The sequence below is a fragment of the Terrapene carolina genome, unplaced genomic scaffold, assembly GCF_002925995.2.
Source record: "Terrapene carolina triunguis isolate 2854851 unplaced genomic scaffold, T_m_triunguis-2.0 Scaffold84, whole genome shotgun sequence".
Classification (NCBI taxonomy): Eukaryota; Metazoa; Chordata; order Testudines; family Emydidae; genus Terrapene; species Terrapene triunguis.
In genome coordinates this window covers 27,141,616-27,158,388 of record NW_020664435.1, presented here as the reverse complement: position 1 = coordinate 27,158,388, position 16,773 = coordinate 27,141,616, and the positions used below count along the sequence as shown (strand labels likewise).

At 42.0% G+C, this 16,773-nt stretch overlaps 1 protein-coding gene across 2 annotated transcripts in view; it reads right to left on the bottom strand.

Annotated features, from left to right (window-relative positions):
- Window positions 1–668: 668 nt before the first annotated feature.
- Window positions 669–16,773, bottom strand: part of ICA1 (islet cell autoantigen 1) — a 96,025-nt gene continuing 79,920 nt past the window's right edge. For both annotated transcript variants that reach the window (XM_024205643.2, XM_024205644.2), the window contains exons 11-15: window positions 15,063–15,125; window positions 14,927–14,968; window positions 10,280–10,558; window positions 4,206–4,301; window positions 669–1,575 (exon numbers count right to left, since the gene is read on the bottom strand). In XM_024205643.2, coding sequence (XP_024061411.1) covers window positions 1,454–1,575; window positions 4,206–4,301; window positions 10,280–10,558; window positions 14,927–14,968; window positions 15,063–15,125 — 602 coding nt within the window. In that variant the 3' untranslated portion in view covers window positions 669–1,453. The remainder of the gene's footprint in view (window positions 1,576–4,205; window positions 4,302–10,279; window positions 10,559–14,926; window positions 14,969–15,062; window positions 15,126–16,773) is intronic.

The window sequence follows — 16,773 nt, the reverse complement described above, 5'->3', positions numbered from 1 at the left end:
TTTCTTATGGGTCTGGTTGTGGTGACAAAGCCACTGAGATCTCCCAGTCAACTCTCCTACGATTCCAACTCTACAAAACATGGCAGTCTCTCCTTCGGGCACTGGGAAGCTGCCACTCCCCAGGGAAGCTTGGATGTGGTGTTCTTATTTAGTTGTCAAGCAATTAGTTCAAGGCTCCCGATTCACGGACTCAGTTGTCTAACTGATCATGAGGCAGGCAAGAAGACTTGGATTAATTAATTGTGGATGCAATTAATTGCTGGTGCAAAATTGCAGCTACAGGAAAGGAATCGGATAGAAGTCCCTTTAAAAAAAAAGGGCCCAAATGTATAATTGACTGAAAAACAAACATTGCACAGTGTGTTTGCAAACTCACCCAAGTTACAAAGCTATAGTGAAGGCTGACACTTCTTTAACGTCCTCTATTTTAAAAGGAGGGGGGAGAAGCAGAAGAGACAATGAGTTGCAGAAGAATCCGAGTACAGGGTTCTCTTGCCAACCTGCTGCATTACTATTCTTGAGTGGCCTGAGGCAATGAGATGAATTATTAGCTACTGTTTGAAAGCCGGTCATATTTCATCATCAGATGATGGCGCATACTGCATTCAACAATGACAATAACATTCTAGCTGAAAAAAGAGGTCCTTAGTATGTCTTTTTTTCTTTGTTGTCAAAACCACTTTATTAAAGGAGAGTTAGTGTCACAACAGGCTCAAGAAACACATGCTTATCAAATCAGTTTGATAAAAACTACTCAACAGAAAACTTGAATGCTTTCAAGGCGTGTGTAAGCAATAGTGGCACCCAACTTCTGCTTTGCATGTACAAATCCTGTTGGCACAATGAAAAACTCAGGAAGGATGCACTCTGGGCAATATTTTTGGTCTTGTGTAGTGCAGTTTGTCTAATAATTTAAATCAGAGAGACCATGAATACAGCAGCTTGACAGACCCAAATATAATCCTTCAATAATTTAGCCTCAGCATGGATTTTTCACTATGGATACTAACAAAACAGATTGAATTTACATCTCAACATAGCAGTGGCAAATACAATCATTATTTGACTCATGCAGCCTCTCCCATTACATGATCTTTTGATTTGCACAAGAAACATTATAAAAAAATAGGTTTATAATTTATATTTCACTCTAGCATTAGCTCCGCACACCTCAGGCAATGACAGTGTTTCAGCAGGTATCCTAATATGGCTAGAATTCTGTCCTAAATTTTAACCTCATTTGGTAAGTCCACATAGAAAATAAATGCAAACTCTTTATACAAAACAAGATCAAATAATTGTACCTATATAAAAGGGGGTTAAATCCCTTTAGTTTTATTATAATGGCACATACTTTATAGTTTCACAACAGCATACTGATTTTGTTGTAGTCTTCTAAACCCGAAGATAGTGTTAATGAACGGAGCAGTGTGAGTTACCATAGGCCGCAGACTCATGCATTGAGCAATTCATGTTCTTTATCTGTTTTCCCAACAGCATCAGGATTGGATAACGGGTCAAGGTCAGCAAAAAGATTGAACCAAGCAGTCAGGTCTTTAGGATTCTTTGCAGGTTCTGGAATAGTGAAATATACCATGTCAGAATTCTTGCTTGACTTAAACATAGCTGATTTAATGCAGAAGATCAAACAAAATGAATGCCATGAGTATTGTTAAGCTGATGAAGAAAATGCATCTCCTTCTAGAAATAGTGTAATGAATTACATTTCAACATATTACTTACAGCAAAATTAAATATCCACCCATTTCTGTAGAAATGCATGTAGCACATCAGTCTATACAGGTATTTATATGCTCCCCAATTTTAAATATCTGAGCACTTCCTAATTATTTGAAGATACAAATTATTTCTCCCCTCCCTACACCCCCCATCTCCCTGTTTCCAGCATGTAGGAGAAATTGCTTGATAACTTGACAGGTGTTTTGTTTCAGTTTGCGAATGTGAAGGAAGGAGAGCAAAGTGAGAGAAATGAGTTTTGCATGTAGCTTTGGCCATGGGACTAACCACTTCCAATCTTCTCCTGTGAAAGCTCTGTCTCCCAGACTGGTCAACAGTTTCATTACTCTGATGAAATGTAGTGGTTATAGCTGTAGACGGAGAGTAGGGCCAATCCCCTGTAGGGCTTTGAATACCAAGACAGGAGACTCAGAACTGTACTCTTTAGGTTCACAGCAACCTGCTATGTTAACAGGCTGTTGCATTTTGTAACTGCTGGAGCTATTCAGGGTTAGCAGCTTCACACCTCGCTAGAATGAATTCCAATAAATAAGCCTGGAGATTTTGAATTAATTTTTCCCCATAGCCTTATCTGTGTCTGCTAGGCTGGGGCTAAGTCTCAGGCAGGGGCTAGTTGACTGGGTAATCAAAAAGCACTGAGAGGTCTGAAGGACCCTCTTAGGAGGAAAAGTTGCCCATAATGATCTAAGTTCAGTTTGAGAAGAGGGACCTCAGTCATTTCAGGGCATTTCCATTCACCCTGAAGCAGCTTGTAGGTGGGACAGGAGTACATGGTCTCAGGTGCCAGAGAGATGAAACAAAATGATCATGGGATGTACTTCCTTTTCCTATGAACAGGAGGAAAATATCCATCAGAGCAACAAGTACTGTCTGAGTACCATGCCCTAGCCTGAACGATCCAAAACATAGGCAGCTGGCACTGAAGTGCTAGCATCTCAAATAGCTTAGTTAGAAAAGGGAGGCAAGTTACTGGGCAGTTGATTGAAAGGTCTCTAACACCAAGGAATGGTCTCTTCAGTACTAGTTGCACTGTTGCATGTATTAGGGCTCTTTAGTCAAAGGAGTTGTGGACAATCTCTGTTAACAGGTGTCCCAGATGTCTTCTGTTTTCTCTTACCATCCAGGAAGGGCAGAAAATGTTTTCATTGTCCTCCCTCCCCTGTGCCAAGCCAAAAAACAGCCAATCAGCACAGCAAAAACGGCCAACTGGCCAGAGTGCAGTAAAACAGCCAAGTGACACAGTGGGACAGCGCACCCTGGAAGAAGGCGCCCAGGGCAATCACCCTGCTTGACCACCCCTCGTAGGGGTCCAAGTCACAGGCGGCGTGTCTGATTGCTGTCAGTGAGTTCATGACTACTGTGTGTGTGAAGGGGCTGAATTCCTGGAAGGAGGAGAGAATTGCATTTCTGGTCTTGTAGTCAGCATGTTGTTTTCGGTGACCTGTGGAGCCATCCCAGATACAGATGATATTTTATGTGAAATAAAATACTTCCTCTCAGTGGGAGGTACTGTGTTCTGGGGTTGATCGGAGGCAATCTGGGTTCACAAAGCGATTTATGGACGAGAAAAGTTCTGCTGGGTCTGACTTCACTATCTGTATGGCTGAGAAGTAGAATCTCTTTGCCACCTTCACAATTATTGGAATAGGTTTTAGACTAATCTAATGAAGTTTATTGTAACTGATGCAATTATCACAACTGCGACTTCCCCACCCACTTTATGACCACATCTAAAACGGATGCCAAAACCCACTCAGCCCTACGCACCTAAGCATGCAAAGAAACTTCACACACTTCAGCAAGGAAACAAAAATACACAATATGGTTTAGGTCACCGGTCTTTCCTGCAAAAGAGATCTTTGAGGAATTTGTGCACACACACAAGAGGCTAGAGACATGTAATGAACACTTTACATGTACTTTGCCCAATCTTTCAGCAAACCCCAACCAAAGCCAATGGGAGTTATGTCCTGGTAAAGGATGCAGGATTGCACTCTTTGCAATATAATTCACTTGTTGCTACAGGCACCTCAAAGCAAACAGATTACTGTAACATGGGGCACATCACTGAAATAATATCTTGATCAGCATGTTCAGTTAGGACTCTGTTCTACCATTTCAGAGGCCTGTACTTCAGCCATAAGGTCCTCCCTGAACTCCAGAACAAATGAGGTTCAGTTCAGACTGAGTGCATGTGGATGCAATTCTATGGCTCACAGATTTTAGAGCAGAAACCCCTGTGTTTCATCTGCTATTTCATTGGAACTTAAATGATTGCTCATTACATTTCACCAGGATTAGTGCCAGCAAATACAAATACATATATATTCCAACACCGAGTATCTAAAGTAAAGTATTTAATTCGTGTGCACATACAATTCCTGAAGGTAAATGTATTATGCAAATAATCTTAGAGTAACGGAAAACACTAATAATGAACATATCACCTTTCGCAGGCATCTTGTTGGTGTTCACATTCAGGCTGTTTGATTTCTGTGCTGGCTGTGGTATAGATGGATGGCTAACACTGTTAGCTGCCCAGCCTAAAATTCAATAACAAAGTTGCATTAGTGTCAATCAACAGTAATTACTTAATGAACTCGTATCATCCTGGGTACTTTACAGCAGAAAACTCATATCAGTTGATGGAGTCATACACCAGCCTCACCCCTTTACCAGTTATGGTTACTGCTGCTCATATTCTCCCTCATTTCCATAGAGATAAGCCGTTAACTTCTGCAAAGGAGCAGCGTCCTTGAGAAGAGCATCTGCTGACCAGTTGCACGTTCCGAAAGACTAAGGCAATCGTGTGCTTTCCGTCTGCACAGCCAAATTTCCACTCTGCCTAAAAGAGCACTTGTCCTGCCTCCCTCCTAACAAGACCACCTTCCAAGCACATTTTAAAAAATAGTCAGAACTAGTTCCTGTTCACAGAAGCTCCAGTGCAGACAATCCAGTCAGGCAGGAGGGTGGGTGGGAGGATTTTTAACATTTGAATTGTGGTAAATGTGACTATGATTTAGCTAAAATCTGACCCATGCTGTACTTTTTTCTTCTGCTGCTGCTCTTGTATAGTTCCAGGGACTATCATTTCATTTATTGGCCAAAGCTAAGTATTTAAAGGGACACTTAACTTGAAGCTATTTTTAAATGATTAATTTTAAAAATTCCAGGTCCTTATAAAGCACCTTTAAATAGCATACCCAGAACTTTATTCTTTAGGTTCCTTTTAAAAAAGATTTTATATGGGTGGTTTTAAAATTCTTCCTTGGCTTTAAAATTCTTTGCAGCAAGGGAGAAACTAACTACACAAAGTAAACAGCGAAACTGACTACACACAAACTGCTGCTATAACATATACACACAGGCACCACAGTCGACAGTGGGAATAGAACCCACCAACTTTAGCACCAAAACGCCAAGTCTTTACCCTTGAGTTAACACCCCTCCCCTCCTTTTTCCTGTGAGAGAGCTGTGGATTATGCAATCGCTGGGCTCAGCCAGTACAGGAAGACAGGATCACAAGCACTAGGCTTCCATATTACACTGTTAAACATGCAATGTAAACACACAGGAAAATAGGACTTTTCCCCTTAAATTATTTTATTTACAGTTATCTAAGGTGCTCATTGTAGCTATAATGGGTGCACGTTATTTCAGTCCTTTCATTTTTATGATGGTTATAGGGTATACGCTACCACAAGTCTAACCATGATATGTGGTGCTACGTCTGTGTATATATGTAGCCAGATCCTCTTCCCAGTAATCCAATCATAATGTTGTCTTCTCTGCATGTGACCAGGGCCGGCTCTAGGCACTAGCAAACCAAGCATGTGCTTGGGGCAGCACATTTTCAGGGGCGGCATTCCGGCCATCTTTTTTTTTTTTTTTTGCTTCCGGCGGCAAAAGACTAGAGCTGGGCCTGGCAGCAGCAGCGCCTCATGCGCGGGGGCGCCCTGGGGCCGCTGCAGTTTGCGCTATGACGGAGCAGTGCCGCACCTTGTGGCTGGGCCGGGCAGGCTCCGAGCGGGGGAACTCCGGCTGGTGGCCGCCCCGCGGGGCACACAGAGCTGCCTGCAGGTGCCGCAGGGCAGCCGCCCCCCCAGCGCCGCAGCCAGGGCTGGGCGAAGCAGCCCGAGCCGCCCAGGGACTGCGGCAGGGTGGCCAGAAGCAGCAGCAGCAGCGGAGCCATAGAGGGCGGGGCGCTGCCGTGCGGGGCCCATGTCCCGCTCTCTGGGGCTCCGCTTCCTCTGGGGCTACCCTGCCCCGGCTCCGTAGCCCCCTGCTGGGGCGGTCCCCCGGCTCTGCCCTCCTGGTCCCGGCCGGTCCTGGAGGTGGGAGCCCTGGCTGGAAGGACCCTGGGCTGAGGCACGGCCCAGGAGCCCCGCTGCTTACCACAATCCTGCCAGCGCCGGACCGGCTGGAAGCGAGGGGGGAGCGGTGGAGTCAGCACTGGTGGGGGGGAGCCCAGGGCTGGGGCAGCAGGGGGTGCAGGTGGGGGGTGGATGGGAGAGAGCCCAGCGCTGGGGTGGGTGGCAGCCAAAATTTTTTTTGCTTGGGGCGGCAAAAAACCTAGAGCCAGCCCTGCATGTGACTTACTTATCCAACCACCAATTTTAGTGATCAATGGTCCCTAATTCTAGGATATCTTAAGTGCAATATATATATATAAATTGTTAGCATTCAGAATATCCTCATTTGTTCTCATCTCCCTTCTTTCTACAAGCCCACACCTTCCTTCTCTGTCTCCCATAGTTTCGCTCCACTTTCCTCATCCTCCATCCCTCTACTTACTTTCTTATCTTTTGCCATGCCTGTCAGATACTGGGTCCTGGTGCCACTGGGACCTGTTCCAAAGGCCATTTAAGATAAAGTCTATACCCTAGAGTCTTGCTCGCTTCAGTAGACTGCCACCATTACTGTGGCGATCTGACCTCTTTGTATTTGATTGGTAGGTAAAGCGGTTCCCCTGTTTATAATTAATGCCAAGGCCATTTTATTAAAATAGACAGCAGGAGTGTTTTATAGACCTGGTCTACACTATGACGGTAAATCGATCTAACTTACGTGAATAATGTAACTGAAGTTGATGTAGTTAGATCCACTTACTGAGGTGGCTACACAGTGCTGTGTCGACAGGAGAGCGTCTCCCGTTGACTTCCCTTATGCTTCTCGGGGAGGTGGAGTACACAAACCGACGGGAGAGTGCTCTCCCATCGATTTAGTGTGTCTTCACCAGACCTGCTAAATCAACACTTGCTGCATCGATTGCAGCAGTGTCGATCTACTGGTAAGTGTAGACATGCCCACAGAATCACATAAAATTAGAGGTGGCAGAGGTCTTTTATGTCCTTTCCCTACCAATGAACAGCAGGTTGTCACCAACTCTAGTAAGAAGGGAAAAGAGATGGAAACCTAGGGCAGAGATGCATTGTCTATATTCATACAAGCAAACTGGACAATTGTGCCACAGGCCCCTCACAAGCGGGCCTCTACCTCCTTAAAATGTGACCCTGCACTGTTAAAAGTTTAAACTTACATACCACTAAGTTAGGCTTCCTTTATTATTTATAATTCTATCAGCCAAACTGCTTGGGAAAGGCTTACACTAGATTGTACCAAAGCCCTTGTAAATTCATGTGCCACATCCATCTCCTCATCTTTTTCTTTTAAATCTCGTCACAGTTTCATTAATGGACAACTGGTGCAGTGCTAAAGATATCTGGTTTTGATGGTGGGTTTTTCAGGTGTGTGTGTGTATTCTAGACTACAGATGTCTGGTAATTCTAGTAGAAGTTTTTTCTGACACACAATATGTATCATAACTCTACAGCAGGGATCGGCAAACTTTGGCATGCAGCCCATCAGGGAAATCCGCTGGTGGGCTGGGACGGTTTGTTTACCTGCAGCGTCTGCAGGTCTGGCCAATTGCAGCTCCCACTGGCCGCGGTTCGCCGTTCCCGGCCAATGGGAGCTGCAGGAAGCGGCGGCCAGCACATCCCTTGGCCCACGCCACTTCCCACAGCCCCCATTGGCCTGGCACAGCGAACTGCAGCCAGTGTCAGCTGCAATCGGCCGAACCTGCGGACGCTGCAGGTAAACAAACCGTCCCAGCCCACCAGCGGATTTCCCTGATGGGCCGTGTGCCAAAGGTTGCCAATCCCTGCTCTACAATATTTGCACTCTAGTACCTTCTTTCCTTTGGTGTCTTCCACAATGAAATCCTAATAACCATGGACATATTCTTCTGGGGCTCTTGTGCGATGAAGCGTTTTTTAAATTGCTTCCATAATTTGTAATACAGTATTGTTTTAAATCCCACGCATGTGCACAATACTCCGTCTAATGAATGGCCAATAGAAATGTAGGAATTTGCTGCCACTCTATTTGAGCATGATATACCCAGCATGATATAATGTTAGATACAAGCCAGGGAGCAGGGGCATTGCCTACATCAGCGGTTCTCAAACTTCATTGCAGCGTGACCCTCTTCCGACAACAAAAAATTACTACATGACCCCAGGAGGGGACCGAAGCCCAAGGACACCCCAGCCCCACCACCCTGGGCCGGTGGGGGTCCATAGCTGAAGCCCAAGGGTTTCTGCCCTGGGCAGGAGGCATGTAACCTTAGCCCTGGGGCTACAGCCCTGGGCTTCAGCCCCAGGTGGTGGGGTTCAGGCTTTGGCTTTAGTCCCAGGCCCCAGCAAGTCTAACACCAGCCTGGGCGACCCCATTAAAATGGGGTTGCGACCCACTTTGGGGTCCCGACCCACAGATTGAGAACCCCTGGCCTATATAAACAAACTGCATTGGGAAAGGGATGAAGGCAACATGAATTGAGTAACCATTTCCCACGTTTTTCTGGAGTTTACTGGATAAACATTTCCCCTACCCTCTTTGACACAGTGATGTTTTATCAGTGTTTATTGGTTACTACAGAAATCAGAAGCCCCATTTGTATGCCAATTGTTGGCAATGGATAGGTTGAGTCGGTTAAGTAAATGAGGCCAAATTCTAATTTCACAGAAACAAATGGGAATTTTGCCTGGAAACTTTCTCCCACTGACTTCCGTGAGACCAGTATTTGGCTCAAAGAACTAACTGATGGGAGATTTACACTGATGAGACTGGCAGACCACAAATCTGAACATATTGTAGAACAGTATTTAACTCTTACATAGTGCAAGGACAAAAAGGAAAAACTAAGAGTTGGGGAGCAGAACGCCTCTGAAAGAGACAGTGGACTCTGCTCTTGCTTGACGAGAACAGACAGTTCAACAAGTAAACCAATTTAAAAAAAAGTCCTCAATACAAACTGTGCTGATTTTTGTGATGAAACACTGGCTCTGAAAAGGACTGCTTTAAGAGATTACCAGCGTATCTTTATGAAGTAGTCTCATGTACTGTACATGGGGGAGGGATAGCTCAGTGGTTTGAGCATTGGCCTGCTAAACCCAGGGTTGTGAGTTCAATCCTTGAGGGGGTGATTTGGGGATTTAGTTGGGGATTGGTCCTGCTTTGAGCAGGGGGTTGGACTAGATGACCTCCTGAGGTCCCTTCCAACCCTGATATTCTATGATTATCACTATAGAGCAAGTTAGAGAGAGGAATTTTGCCTTTGAAAAAACAAACTGCAATTTATAAATTTGAAAGCATTTGTTGGCCTTGAGCCTATTCTGGTTTGCCTGTTCACTGAGAATGGCTTTATGACATGACTAGACAAAAAGATTATCAGTGAGACAGTAAGGAAGTCAAGCAGCTTACTTTTCATTCCTGCAAATGTGGGAAGTAAGTTAAAAAAAAAGTTACCACAATTCAATTTAGAAATGGAACCAGCAAGTTGCACATTTTTCTCTAGCTGAATGATATGTCTACACATATAATGTTAATAAGAGTCCTTTAATTATCATGGATAAGTAAATGGGATTGAAAGTATAGCAAGAGGAAAGCTAATGCTCCCTTTAAAAAGGCAGCTGAACTAGAGCGCTACATTTGCAGTGGAATATAAAAACCTAGAGAGAGCAATTGTTTGTTAACCAAGAACTTTTAAAAATAAAACTGGCTTGCTTTCTCCTTTAGAAATAACAACAACAACTTGTACTATTGTATCACTAAGAGGCTCCATATGAGATCAGGCCCCATTGCGTGAGATAATGTACGTATAGTAAGAGAAAATTTCTGACCCTCAAGGCATCATCTGTACACTGCACTAAATCACTGGTGGCCAGCCCATGTCAGATGACTCAGGCTCACAGGGCTATAAAATTGCAGTGTAGACATTCATTCCCAGAGGTCGGGCACCAGCCCGAGCCTGAATGTCTACACAGCAATTTTATTGCCCCACAGCCCAAGCTGGAGTCAGTTGACATGGGCCAGCCACAGGCATTTTATTGCAGTGTAGACATACCATAAGAGTTTACACGCTAAATAGCCAAGACGGACAAAGATTGGGAACTGAAGTAAAGAGAAACTAAGGTCCCAAATCTGGAAAAACTTACGCAAGTGCAAGACACACACTCACCATGTAGAGAGGACTGTAAATCGTTCATGTTTTGGTCTAAGAGCTGTGAGGGAAGAAAGCCTGATGGTGCTGCCGCTGATGATGGAGTGCTCTCCATTTCTCCGACTGAAGAGGTAGTGGAGAGATCAGTGAGTGGGTCTTCTCCAAAGACAGCTGTCCACTCTTTGCTGAATTCCCCCTCATCCAACGAGGAAGCATTGAGGATCTCATTCAACAATACCATATCATCCTTATCACCAGACTCAGGCTCCAGGGAGTTTGCAAGATGGTCTTTCAAAGCTGATTTTAAACAAAACATGGGGAACAAGACAAATTACTACAGATGAATTAACTTTCAGGGAAACAAATGCAGAATGAAGTGGAATACAGAAAACTTCAATTCAGTTTTAAAATACCGAATCATATTCAGATTGTATACTCGGTGTGGATGTCTATGGTTTCCCATTTCCAGACCCGGTTTCTGTGGACAAGTCTGGTTGCAGCTTATGCAGCAAGGTATTCTTTGATAGGTACTTGAAAACAATTACCTCCACAGAGACTTTTTTCCATTTAAAATGCAGTACAAGTTCATAATCACAAACCAAAGCACCGTATAGTCCAAGGTTTAATAAACTCTAGAAGGCTGCTTTTCTGCTTGCTGTCCGGGTCCCTGTTATACGTGCACTCTAAAAAGACTCGCTTGACCTTAAATTAAATCAGGTTGCTGCATGCCCAAATAGAAGGCTGCCTGTGTAAGATTCAAATATATAGCAAACATTTGTTCAGTTGGACTTTTTGACCCACTGATGAATGACTGGATCAGTTGGGGGTCTCTATTTGAGAAAACTGCATACATGTTGAGGGGGATTTTCAAAGACACTCAGCTTTGGCCTAATTCTTCTCCCATTGAAGTCAATGTTAAAACTCCCATTAATTTTAATGGGATCACAGTTAGACCAGCACAGAGTACTTTTGAAAGTCCCAGCGCTTAACCCTCGTTATCCTCTTGACCTGTTTCCCATTCTATATCAAAGGAACTGTGGTTAAAGAAGCTGCTAGGTTATCACTGACAAGGTTAGTGTTTTTAAAAAGTCTATTCCCACCCCCCCCAACACAGACATACACAGCGCATGTAATTCCTGATCATAACTATTAACCATCTGGTTACATCCGATATTGTCACAGTACTCAAACTGAAAGAAACCATCTCTGGATTTAATCAATAGGTATTACTTTCATCTTCACCCAGAAACGTTTAGAACTACAGGTATATTGAGGGACTATGCTGATAATGAAAACAGTGGTTTCCATCTTCTACTTAGCGCTGGTTACAAGTCTGATACTATCACAGTACTGAAACTTAACAGTTTACCTCAATTATGTATACCTCAAGCATGTGAAAGCACAAGAGGCAGCTTCATTTTGCAAAGCTTCAGATGACTAGTTATCTTACTTTGTCCTCCACTTCAGCTTACATACAACTGTAGAGATTACAGATGCTTTTAATGTTTTTGGCATAAGAGATCATAAGAATGGACAACAGGATCTCATGAGGCAAAATGGTCACTACATTTTATTTAAATGTAACTCCCTACTTCAATGTGTTCTTTTTTTTAAATGACCATAGTGATTTACACTGAAGTTACCACAGTGGAGTCAGTAGAGAGAAAAGGGGCAGAACTTGAGTTTTAAATAGGCACATGAGTCAATATCACATAGGAGAATACAAACATCTACATATGAGGAATGAGTAAACCAGGGCCTATAAAATAAGAACCAGCCTGAATTTTTAGCCAATATTAAGGTAGAATCCAAACATTTAAACATCTTTTTAATTTACATTTTTATATGGTTCTGCATTTCCTAGGGAGGATCAAAAATGGAAAGAGCACAAAAAAGCCTATTCTCCCGGCATTCCTATTAGAAATTTCTAGGAGTGTCACAAGAAAACCTGTCTCATGAGATTTTCACCCCCCCCCCTCATCTCAGAGGAGTGGCTAAGAACATTAATACCTTCAAAACTTTTCAAAGTTCACCTAGCAGTACTTATCCATATATTTACAGTGCACTCATGACTATGGTAACAACAGTACTCTATCTAGTATTTCTCAGGCATTTATCACTCTGATATCTAAGCACTCACATACTCTCCTAGTGTTTCAGCAGGAAATGTTTTACTTTCATGAAGTTTCAAGACTAGCAGAAGATAACATGTATTAAGAGTGTTGTTACTAGTGATAATGTGATACCATTACTGCACCTCACCACAAATTAAATTTACCACAACAGGAAGAAGGTTTGCAGTGATACAGCTCAGATCAAAACTATGCTAGGTTTGCAATTTTCATGTGTGTCACACCTAGTAAGTGAAGAAATTATATATGAAGATTTAAATCTGAAAACTCAATTTCTTGTGACTATTCTAGTGTGGTAGCTATACTAGGTCATAAGTTATGGACTTTCTTACTTCATACCCCCCTCCGACACTTTCATATTTGTTTTACTTTTTGTTTTTCTCCTTTGCTTTCTATCCACCATTTCTGCTCCGCTGCCCACTTTCCCACCATATCCTTTCCTTGCCTGCACACACAGCTCTGAGCCCTGGAAATGTTTAAACACCACATTTAAAAAAATCCTGCCATCACATTTCATTTTTGTCTGTTTGAATACACGTAACATGTATGTGTTCTTTAGAACCATTCTGTAGGGTATTTAAAAAAAAAGGCGAGAGAAGAATAATGTGGCTTGAAAGAACTGCAACATGAGGGTTAAACAACACAGAAGGCGAATTAGGACTTGTGCACACACACAAAAATTGTGCCACTTTAACTATACCGGTAGAGTTAAAGTGTTAAAATCCCCCCTCACAGCTGTACAGGTATCAAGGTGTTTATACCAGTAGATATTATTCTCATAAAATTAGAGGAATAAGGTATACCACCATAAGCACCTTTATACCAGCATAACCGCCTCCATGCTAAGGATTGTACAGATCTAAGTCTTTCAGAAATAGTTAAATTGGTTCAAAACCTGTACATAGACCAGGCCTTACCTGTGACTCCAGTAGGAATGTTCGACATAGAAGATGGTGGAAGTGGTGGAAAAAGGAAAGAGAGAAAAAGGCCACTACCAGGCACAAGAGGGACACAATATTAAGCCACAAAACAAAAACTCACCACGCCTAACAGTTTATACATGGAGAGTCTGGGGCTCTCTATATTACACATATGACTGAGGAATCATCACTATGTCAGCATCTCCATGGCCCTAGATAATATTTCCATCAGCACTTCAAAAACAGAGCTGTGCAAATAACTATTTTTTTCAGTTTTCTGGCAATTCCAGAAATTACTTCTGGATTGACCTGAAAATGAATTTTTTTGAAATTTTCCGCAAACCCAAAAAATAATAAAATTCATTTAGACCCAAAATGCAACATTTTGTTCAACTTGAAATGAATTGTTTCATTTTGATTTTGAGCTTCTTAAAATTTTTGAAGCATAAAACAGAACTTTCAAAATGAAAAGTCATTTTGAATCAAAAAATCTTCATTTCAAAAATGTCAAAACAACTTTTTTTTCTTTTTTTTTTTACACAAAAACAATTCAGCAAATTCAAAACAAATTTGCAACATATTTTGTTCAAACTAAATCTGCATTTTTGGCAAAAACTAAGTTTTAGTTGAAAAACTTTTTTCCCCTAGACAGTTCCGTTGTCTTAACTAAAGTGTAGATATCTGCATCCACTCCTTCCCATTTGGAATTCTATACTTCATAGGCTCCTCCTCAGATAGCCTAAAATATATTCGCCAATCTATCTGACTCAGCTACATAATGTTTTTGAGTCACAAAAGACTGTGTGGTCTTCTGAGATAAGTAAATTAGGAGCAAATGAAACCATTGCATGAAGTGTTACTGCATTTTCATAAGATAGTGCGGTAAATAAAGGGTGTCATTATCATTAGTTGGGACCTTCTTAAATGGAAGTGAGGGTAGGAGAAAAAGACAGGCTAAAACAGCACAGTTGGGAAAGAACAGTGAATACTACTCATCCCTTAGTGCTGACACTAGTCTAACCAGCAGAGGATACAAGTAGAGGGTATATATTATAGATTGTTCTCCCGTGTATAAATGAGAACAGCATATCTGTTTTAATTAACAGGGAGGGTCAGAGAACTCAACAGTTCTTTTAAGTTTTTAAAGGCACTCAAATCAGTTGTTTCTGGTACTGATATCTGCCATATTTCCAAAAAAATTATAGTGGCTATAGAGTCAGTACCAACTATAATGACAAGGTGGGCATAAAAAGCAAAGAAGAATAAAAGACAGGACTATTAAACATTATGGGAAGGATGGGAATGACAATGTAATGTGCATAACATTAGCCCCACTGAAATAAATAGGAATTACATCTTTTGCCAGCAAGACAATTATATTTTTTGGCGAATAAATTGAAGTACTGTAAATCCTATTGCACTCAATAGGGTTTACTTTTTATTTCAATATCAGATTTAGTGCCCACAAATTAAGTATGCAGAGTTGAAGTTCTTTAACAATATTTAAATACTGTAGGTGGATTATCTCATTTAGAAAAAGATAAGATTAAAAATATTTTTGGTGTTTTGCTTTTGGAAAACTGATATAATAGACATGCATGAATTTCACGTACCACTTTCTTCAGGTTTCAGGTCTAATAAATCATCTATGGCACCTAGTGGTTAAAAAGCAAAGCACAAAAAAATTTTAGTCATTCATTGACTCCTTATGTAATCAATAGTTATAAATTGTAAAGTTACCTAGGTTACCTGAATTCTCTTTATAGTCAAAGCTTCCTCCTAAGGCAGAAAGGATGTCCTGCCCATCTTCAGCTGCAACCAAACACATGAAGCAAGTCAAACCAAGTTCAGCAGCAGGTATATACTATCCATCACCTGACCAGGATGGTGGTGATGATTTTGAATGCCCAGGGAGATATAGAGAGGCTACAAAAATAGAAATAGCAATAATAATGGGGGATTTCAACTATCCCCATATTGATTGGGTACATGTCACCTCAGGACGGGAGGCAGAGATAAAATTTCTAGACACCATTAATGACTGATCCTTGGAGCAGCTAGTTCTGGAACTCACAAGGGGAGAAACAATTCTTGATTTTACCCTAAGTGGAGCACAGGATCTAGTCCAAGAGGTGAATGTAGCTGAACCTCTTGGTAATAGTGACCATAATGTAATTAAATTTAACATCCTAGGAGCGAGGGAAATACTAAAGAAGAACTAGCATTTAACTTCAAAGAGGGGAATTTCACAAAAATGAGGAAGCGACTTAAACGGAAACGAAAAGGAACAGTCAGAAGAGTGAAATGCCTGCAAGCTGCATGAAAACTATTTAAAAACACCGTAATAGAGGTTCAAACTAAATATATCCCACTGCCCCCTCCTCCCAAGAAAAAACAGTTAGAGAACCAAAAAAATGCCACCATGGCTAAATGGCAGTCTAAAAGACGCTGTTAGAAGCAAAAAGGCATCCTTTAAAAATTGCAAGTCAAATCCTACTGAGGAAAATAGAAAGGAGCATAAACTCTAGCAAGGCAAGAGAAAAAGTATAATTAGGCATGCGAAAAAGACTTTAAAGAGCAACTATCAAAAGACACAAAAACTAAAAGCAAAACAATTTTTAAGTACATCATAAGCAGGAAGCCTTCCAAACAATCAGTGGGGCCACTGGATGATCAAGGTGCTAAAGGAGCACACAGGGAAGACAAGGTTCCTGGGGAGAAGCTAAATGAATTCTTTGCATCGATCTTCACGGTTGAGGATGTGAGGGAGATTCCCACACCTGAGCCATCCTTTTTACCTGACAAATCTGAGGAACGGTCCCAGATTGAGGTGTCAATAGGGGAGGTTTTGGAACAAATTGATAAAATAAACAGTAAAAAGTCACCAGGAGGGTATGAACATGGGCCAGGGGCTGCTCTAGGGCCTGCCAGCCCTCTGGCCAGGGCAGGTGGAGGGTCCGGGGCTCTCCAAAGTGGCTCAGGCTCCCTGGGCGGCCCAACTCCAGCTTCTGGCCTGGCTACCTATCCGTAAGGTGTCAAAAAGAAAAAATATTATGGGGGACTTCAATGTGGGAGATACTGCTTGCTGCATGGGACCTCCAGCATGTAAATCATCATCAAAGTTTACAAAAACTTTGTATTTTCTAACACAAAAGGTATTGCACCCAACACGAGGTAACATTGTTTTGGCTCTCATAATGAAGGATAAAGATTAATCAGTCACTGTACTGGAAGTTGGTGATTGCCTAAAAAAATTTATTGGGAATAAAAATTTAAACAGAAAAAATCTGAATGAAAATGGGAGTGCTTAAGGGAGAGCTAATAGGTGGCCAAAAAGCCACAATTAAACAATGACAGCTTTGGCTAAAAGCCCATCCTGGACCAGTGGCAAAGTGAAGGCAGCAATTAGAGATTTTAAAAAGCAATATAACAAATGGAATAAAGTTACTTAGATAGCACT